This window comes from Lethenteron reissneri, chromosome 13 (assembly GCF_015708825.2).
Source record: "Lethenteron reissneri isolate LAM-NWPU_2019-01 chromosome 13, ASM1570882v1, whole genome shotgun sequence".
NCBI lineage: Eukaryota > Metazoa > Chordata > Hyperoartia > Petromyzontiformes > Petromyzontidae > Lethenteron > Lethenteron reissneri.
Genome location: NC_083791.1, coordinates 12,415,250 through 12,422,469, shown reverse-complemented (window position 1 = coordinate 12,422,469; position 7,220 = coordinate 12,415,250). Strand labels below are relative to the sequence as shown.

General features: G+C 59.2%; 1 protein-coding gene across 1 annotated transcript; it reads right to left on the bottom strand.

Moving 5' to 3' along the window:
- Window positions 1-349: 349 nt before the first annotated feature.
- On the bottom strand, window positions 350-6,514 carry LOC133341969 (IGF-like family receptor 1). Its single transcript, XM_061550805.1, has 6 exons — window positions 6,242-6,514; window positions 4,719-4,908; window positions 4,266-4,555; window positions 3,594-3,851; window positions 2,419-2,469; window positions 350-1,841 (listed from the first exon to the last, which is right to left on the bottom strand). Exons 1-6 carry the CDS (start codon window positions 6,327-6,329, stop codon window positions 1,264-1,266), a joined length of 1,455 nt encoding a protein of 484 aa, XP_061406789.1. The 5' UTR covers window positions 6,330-6,514; the 3' UTR covers window positions 350-1,263.
- Window positions 6,515-7,220: the final 706 nt, after the last annotated feature.

Sequence of the window (7,220 nt, the reverse complement as noted above, 5' to 3'; positions counted from 1 at the left end):
AATGATAAAATATAGTATTGTCATCTGTATGACATAAGTATACCAAGTTTGCAGTCGATACCACATTGGGAAGTGGGTTAAAATTGAGCTACAAGATTTGAGGATATGACAACAACAACAGATTTCGATTTAAAGCTTTCGTGACTGCAGGGATTCATCTTCTTTGTTCTTTCGCTAAAGTCACGTAGAAGGGAAATAATAAAATAAAAATAAAACATAATAAAATACAATTCTCACGACGTTTTGGCCACAACGCAAGCAGCCGTCCTCAGGTGAAGAACAGGTCTGTCGGAAAGACATTCAGACGCTCCTTTGTCACTCCGTCGTTGGTTTTGGCCAGCAGCCATCGTCTCCCTGTCCGTCACGGTCAGCGCGACGTCTCCTCCTCGTGAGCTCTCTACTCCACGTGCCTCCTCTTCCTGTCTCTCGGTGTGAGGCCACGCGTGCACCACGCATCCATAACTTATTTGCGCACTTGTCAGTTCGAGTTGTAGTTTGAGCGTTCGCGTTGTCTTTGCTGTGCGTCATTGCAGGCAACGTACAATGATTAAAAACACGAGAATGTCTTCTGCTTGTCGCTGACCTTTATTGCCAACGTCGAGATAATATTGAACACAATATATCGTGGGTGGCGGGGGGATTTCCGCGTATCCATTTGGGCCGCATTAACGTACCAACAGTCACCTAACCCCCCCCCCCCCCTTCAAAAGTAAGTATATTTACAACTTCATAACGATTGATAGTTTTTTTTATTGGGGGGAGAGTGGCCAGGACGGAACGATCTGGCCAAAGCCGTGCATACCGCTAAGAACCCTCCACCACCCGACACAGCCAAACACGAGACGACGTCAAGCGGTGTTCGGAGCGATGATGGGGAGACGCGCCAAGTGTGTCAGCAGGGTGCGTGGGGTGAGTGGGTGGGGTGAGTGTGTGGGGTGAGTGTGTGGGGTGAGTGCGTGGGGTGAGTACGTGGGGTGAGTGCGTGGGGTGAGAGGTCTCCTGCTGCTCACCACACGAGGCTCATCTTGTCGAGCTGCAGCAGCAGCAGGGGCCTTCTCTCGATGCGGGCGCCAGTCTGCACCTCGTGCTCACTATGCGCGACGACTTCACTGCTGTCAGCACCGCGCCGGGTCACGCGCACGTGTGTGCCAGGTCAAGCGCACGTGTGCGCCGGGTCACGCGCACGTGTGTGCCGGGTCAAGCGCACGTGTGTGCCGGGTCAAGCGCACGTGTGCGCCGGGTCACGCGCACGTGTGCGCCGGGTCACGCGCACGTGTGCGCCGCGCATCCATTCGAGGAGCGAGTCGTCTCATCGGGGAGCGCCGCTCTCCCGTTCATGGTGTGCGCCGCCCCGCTCGTCACGCTCCCCTTGGCGCGTGCATAGCCACTGCTGTACGCGCTCCCGTTCACGTGGCCACTACACCCGCATTGTGTGCCGCCGCCGCCGCTGGTGCCGCCAGTCCCGGTGTCGCCGCTGCCGGTGTTGGCGGCGGTGCTCAAATCCGCGCCGAATCCCAAGCCGGCACCGTGGCGCGGCGGTGGCTCGGTGCCCAACACGGCCTGCAGGGCGTCCGCCCGCTCCATGCGGAGCAGGGACTCGAGGAGGCTGCCCACGGTGACCCCGGGGTCGCGAGCCGCCGTCACCTCGAGCGCGGCCCGGGTGAGGCTGACGCCGCGCGCCGCCAGCGCGGCGACCTCGTGGCGCTCGAGGCCGCAGCGCGAGGCGAGGTGGCGCGCGGAGGCGAGCGGGGGCAGCTCCGGGTCCAGCAGCTGGGAGAGGCGGTCGCACACGTCCAGCGCGTCCAGCAGGCGCTCCAGCGGGAGAGAGAACCACGGGGAGGCTGGCGAGGGGGGCGAGGAGGAGGGGACGTTAAGAGGAGGTGGCGATGATTAAGTGGTCAGAGGAAACGAGTGGAAAGGGGAGAGGACATGGTGGTGGTGGTGGGTGGTGGGGAGCCGTGGCGCAGCGGTTAGCGCGCTGTGCTACGACCCCGGCGACCCGAGTTCGATTCCCGCTCACGGCCAACACCGGTGACGATTATCTGAACTGGTCCTGGGCCTCCCCTAGGTCGACTCGGCCTCAAGTGAGTACCTGGTGCGGTGTGTAAAAACATCGCCACTGGGGATACAAAGGCGGTCGAGCGTAATACTGGCCACCCACCCCCCTCGTGCCGGCCTTCATATGTGCTCACTAACAGCACTTTCCCCAAAGGTATGTAAGGCTATACGGGGCATCTTTGTCTTTGGTGGACAGAAGAGGTGGTGGGGCGGAAGTGTCTGTCGATGAGAAGACACAAAGAAGGTGAGCGGAAGAGGTGGTGGCGCGATGGAGCACGGCGTCGCGAGAGACGGGGACGCCTTGGGGAGGCGTTCGTGCAGCAGTGGATAGATGACGGCTGACGAGTGCTCATCTCTCACCATGTATTCGCTCTGTCAGCTCCTGTTCCCGGGTCCGCTGAGGAGGCGGCACTGGGGAGACAAACATGGACGTTTGCAGGTGCGTGTCCACGTGTACGTGTGTGTACTTGTTTTTGCAGGTATGTGTACAAGTACACAAATGCGTGTACATGTGTGTGTTCCCAGGTATATCAAGCACGTGTGTGTGCGTCTATACACGTGCACTCTGTCCCTCAAGGAAGTTGCCACCCCCTGTTGTACCATCTGTTGAGCAAGTACGAAGAGCGCTTGGGTATTTTATTTAATCAAATATTCCACGACCTCAATTCCCCATGAGTGGTGGAGCAGTTGTGGAGAGAGGAGTTGTCGTACATGCGCAGTGTGCTCATGGCCATCTATCAGTTGGGCGGCATCGTTTCACCGCCTGCATAACGCTGTGTCGAAGCTGCTACCTGGCCTGTCGCTCCATATGGAGCTCCAGGTCCTCTTGGCCACAGTCATGCCCTCTCAGCTCTACGCTTGCAAAACGTGGAGCCCTCTAAACTCTAAAGGAACATCTGCGCCATTTGGAAACATTCAGGCTGGCTTTCTCTGAATCCATCATGGGTTCAACCGGACTGGATTGTGCGAAAAGCTTATAGATCTTTGAAAGGTGTGGACACAGTACCATCAGTGAACTCCTTTGACAGGCAATATTGGTTGGGTCATGCAGCCAACATGTCCAGCCAGCGCATGTCCAAGCAGCTTCTGTTTGGCCTGATAGAGGGGGCTAAACGGGCGCGGCACGGGCTGGAAAAGAGATGGGCTGATGTCCTAAAGGGGAATATGAATCTGAGTGGACTTGTCGATGACTAGTACCAACGGTATCAAGATTGGCCGCTGTGGAAGAAGTTCGTGAGGGACACTACTGAGTAGCGGGAGGCAGTTGACCTCTAACAATGGTGGAGGGTAGACGAGTGACGCTCGCAACAACTGGCGGAGCGCCGGTCGGATAAAACGTAGCGAGCTGGCACAGTGGAGAGTACAGATGGTGCATTTTCCAGTCATCTCAGTCAGTTAACCCACGGCACCTGGGTCTGTCCCGTGATCTCCTGCCAGCAGACGTTCGACACTTCACGCGGCCTCAAGGGGCACCTAGCGTGGCACCAGCACTATGGCGCTTGATGTTGTTGTGCTCTCTTGCCTGCGTTCCTCACCTTCTCGGAGCGGCGGGGTTTGGGTGTCCAGCATGGGGCTCTGGTCCCCTGCAGACGCTTCCCCCTGTTGGGGTTTCAGGTCCCCTCCCTGCAATTCCAGGGATCCCTGCCCCCGGGTGTCCTGGGCCCCACGGGCCCCGTTGGGCGGGCGGCCCCTCCAGCAGCGAGGGCCGCGCGTCACGAGCAGCACGAGCAGCATGAAGAGCATTGACGAGAGAGCCAGACTCGCGAAGAAGAGGAGCATCGCCTCGGAGCCACCTAGCACGGGGTCACAGTGCGGGGCAGGCATCGCGGTGAGGGATACGGGTCAGAGATAGGGGTCACAGTGCGGGGCAGGGGTTATGGTCAAGTATAGGGGTCAGATTGTGGGATAGAGGTCAGAGTTAGTGATACAGATGGGGGTTAGAGATAGGGTTGAGAATATGAGCCGGGCACAGGGTTAGGGGTGCGGTTGGGGTTGGGGTTGAGGTTGGGATCAGGGTTCGGAGCTAGGTCGAGGCTGACGTGAGCAGTGTGTGACGGGTGGGACGGAGCAACACGTCGGCTGTGCTGAGTGTTCAGGGTCGAGTCGAGGGTCGCGTCAGCCTCAGAGTCAGAGTCGGCTTTGGGCTTGGGCGGAGGGCAAGGTCAGGGTCATCACCACCACCTCGTCATCTTCTCACAGGCGCAAACCTGCTGCTGCTGCTCCCTGAAGACCCGAGCTGGGTGGAGATGGAGGTGGAAGAGGAGGGGGGACTTCGATTCTCCGCGTGATGCGACCAAGCGTGAGGACCCTGGGGGTCACGGGGCGCCTGGCGGTGTCGGGCAACCCTCGGCACGTGGCCGCCTTGCTGTAGCGGCAGTGGATCGGGGAGCGCTCCCTCTTCACGCACTCGGGGTCTCGCCCCGCGCCCCCCTCGGCCCCCCGGATCAGGGAGCAATCGCAGCACCTACCGCGGCACGAGCCGTCGTGCACCTCCTGCCTGCATCGTCATCAACAATAACATCACGGACATCAACATCTTCGACGTTCATATCACCAACATTAGCATCATCAACTTAACGAAGCCAAGGTCACGGCAGGAAGTTCACTGAACGAGTGTAGACGTCACCCCCCGTCACCCCCTCCCCCTCCCCGTGACGCACCCCTCGGGGCAGCACCGCGTGTTCCTGGCGGGGCTGCAGGGCTCGGCGACTCGCTCGGGGCCCCCGCAGCGCGAGCACGGCTCGCACAGCCCCAGCCCCCCCGTGAACTCCCCCGGGCCGCAACGCTTCGTAGGGGGGCCCCCCTCCCCCTCGGGAGAGGCGTGCCCGCAGTGTTTCGTGTAGCCGAACCCTGCAGGGAGGGGGGGGGGTAGGGGGGGGTCACGAAACGGGGTTCAGGACAAGGGGAGGGTGTGCGGGAAGCCCATTTGGTCATTCCGCTGCTGGATGGACGCCTCCTCCCCGACTCCACCCAGCACCTTGCCCTACGCACGAGATTAATCCATCGCTCCATCTCCCGGTGGACGTTATCTCGGACGCCATCCTCGGCTGCCACTCCGTGATGAGTCTCCGTGATCGGCCACCATCCTCTGTAGCCGTAACGCGTCAAGCGTAAGCCCCGCAGACGGCTCAGCGCTCTGCATTCACCTGCGCGTGTTCTCGAATCCACGTGGTCCTTCTCTTTCTGTCTCTTCAAATGTTGAGTTTATTTCATGATCCCGTTCAGCACGTTTCAGTGAATGTTCAACATATTTTATCCATCCCTACGGAGGGAGTGAACACTGGTCACACGCGTGCGTCTTTCGACACATGGGCGGTGTTCCATGATCACGCTGCTGAAGCTACACGGTAGATGTCAAACGTGTGTCCTAGGTGAAGTGTCCATCCACACCTTGGGAAACGAAACATTCCATCTCCTAGGAGATTTCCCAGAGGAGATATTAAAGTAGAGCGTTCCAACTACAGCACTCCCATCTGCCTCTTTCATTATGTTCACCCCGGCCCACCTTCTCTAATTACCCACACAAAGATCCCCCGTATAGCCTTTAACAGACTGTTAGGGCAAGTGCTGTTAGCGAGCACCTATGAAGTCCGGCACGGCACTCGAGGGTGTGATTGGCTAGCACACCGCCCGGCCGCCTTTGTCTTCCCAGTGGTGATGTTTACACACCGCACCAGCTACGAATATAAAATCGTCACTGATGTTGGTGGCCGCCACCACTCCCCACACACAACTCTGCTACCTCCTTGGTGTGCCGACGACACACGTGGCCACTGTTTGAGTGAACTTACCGTGCCGTGAACTTTGCGCCGCTCCACAATGAGTGTAACACCCAACTCACCGGAGCCGACATGAGGTCATTCTGCTGCTGCTGTTGGTGATGATGATAATGATGATGGAGCGATAGATGTGGGAATAAACGTTTGGAGTCGGGGTGAGGGGCACCCGAGATGAGTAGTGGGCACGGGGGCTCTGGGTGGTCGTAATAGTAATAATACAGTTTATTCTAAAGCGCCTTTCAAATTAGCAGACTCAGCGCTGTACATCAGAGGTAGAAAACAACAGGGGACTTGGTGAAAGAGGGTGAGGGGGAGGGGTACCTGGGGAAACACCGGGACCCGTGAGAGTGGGGGTCAGGGAGAGAGGGGTGGGGGGGGTCATAGTGGACGTGGTCCCCTCGTACCGGGCGCGAGTGGCACCGCGCTGCTGCACGAGACGCAGACGATGCTGTCCCTGGCGAACTCGTGGTCCTGGCATCGCGGCCGACCCATGGCTCCAACGAGGCGCGGGGCCCCACGCGGACCCAGACGGAGGGAGGAGGGACCCCCGTCGAGGGGATCTATCCGTCGGCTCGAACCCCGGAGAGCCGAGCCTGCATCGGAAGCTCTCTCACGCGAAGGGACGAGGATGACGGAAACTCCGGCGGCGAAGTCTGCGCACAGCGCGGGTGGATCGCTTTAGTGAGCGGCGTCACGGGGCTGCTCGTCCAGGAGGGGACTGGCGCAAGGGTTGCGACACGTGCACCACGCCGCGGTGGGGCCGTGGCGTCACGGCCCAGGGTGTTGATAGTCCAAGAGAGAAACGCCCCGGACGCGAGCCTTTCCCGGAATGCCTCCAGCGCTGCTGCTGGCCGCGTCTGAGCGACGGTGTGACCGTGCGTGCGAGCGAGCGAGCACGGCCAGGGTATTCACCGAGTGAGTCAGAGACGTGGGAGGTGAATGAGGTCCAGTGTTCATGCGCGGGCGGGTGCGATGTGTCTTGTTTATGTGGGAGGCGGTTATTGCGCCGCGCTGACCGCTGCGCTGCGAATCCGGCAGAGACCCGAGCTCGATTCCCGCTCACGGTCAACACGAGTGACGATTATCTGAACCGGTCCTGGGCCTCCCCAAGATCGACCCGGCCTTAAATGAGTACCTGGTGCGGTGTGTAAATATCGTCACTTGGGAGACAAAGGCGGCCGGGCGTGATGCTGGCCACCCACCCCCTTGTGTGCCGTGTCGGCCTTCATAAGTGCTCGCTAACAACAGTTTTCCCAACGTACGGATGATCTTTGTCTTTGTAGTGTTCACGAGTGATGTGTGTTCACAGGGGCTACGTTGACCTCGCGTTAACCCCGAAAGTGCAAGACTGTCGCCTTTATTCCGTCAACAAAAATACAGTTC

Excerpts from the sequence above, each read along its gene's own strand:
- LOC133341969 (XM_061550805.1), bottom strand. The coding sequence starts at position 6,329 with ATGGGTCGGCCGCGATGCCAGGACCACGAGTTCGCCAGGGACAGCATC. Across the intron at positions 4,556-4,718 it reads ACGCGGTGCTGCCCCGAGGG|GCAGGAGGTGCACGACGGCT; the intron begins GTGCGTCACGGG and ends ATGACGATGCAG. Across the intron at positions 1,842-2,418 it reads GCTGACAGAGCGAATACATG|CCTCCCCGTGGTTCTCTCTC; the intron begins GTGAGAGATGAG and ends CCCCCTCGCCAG.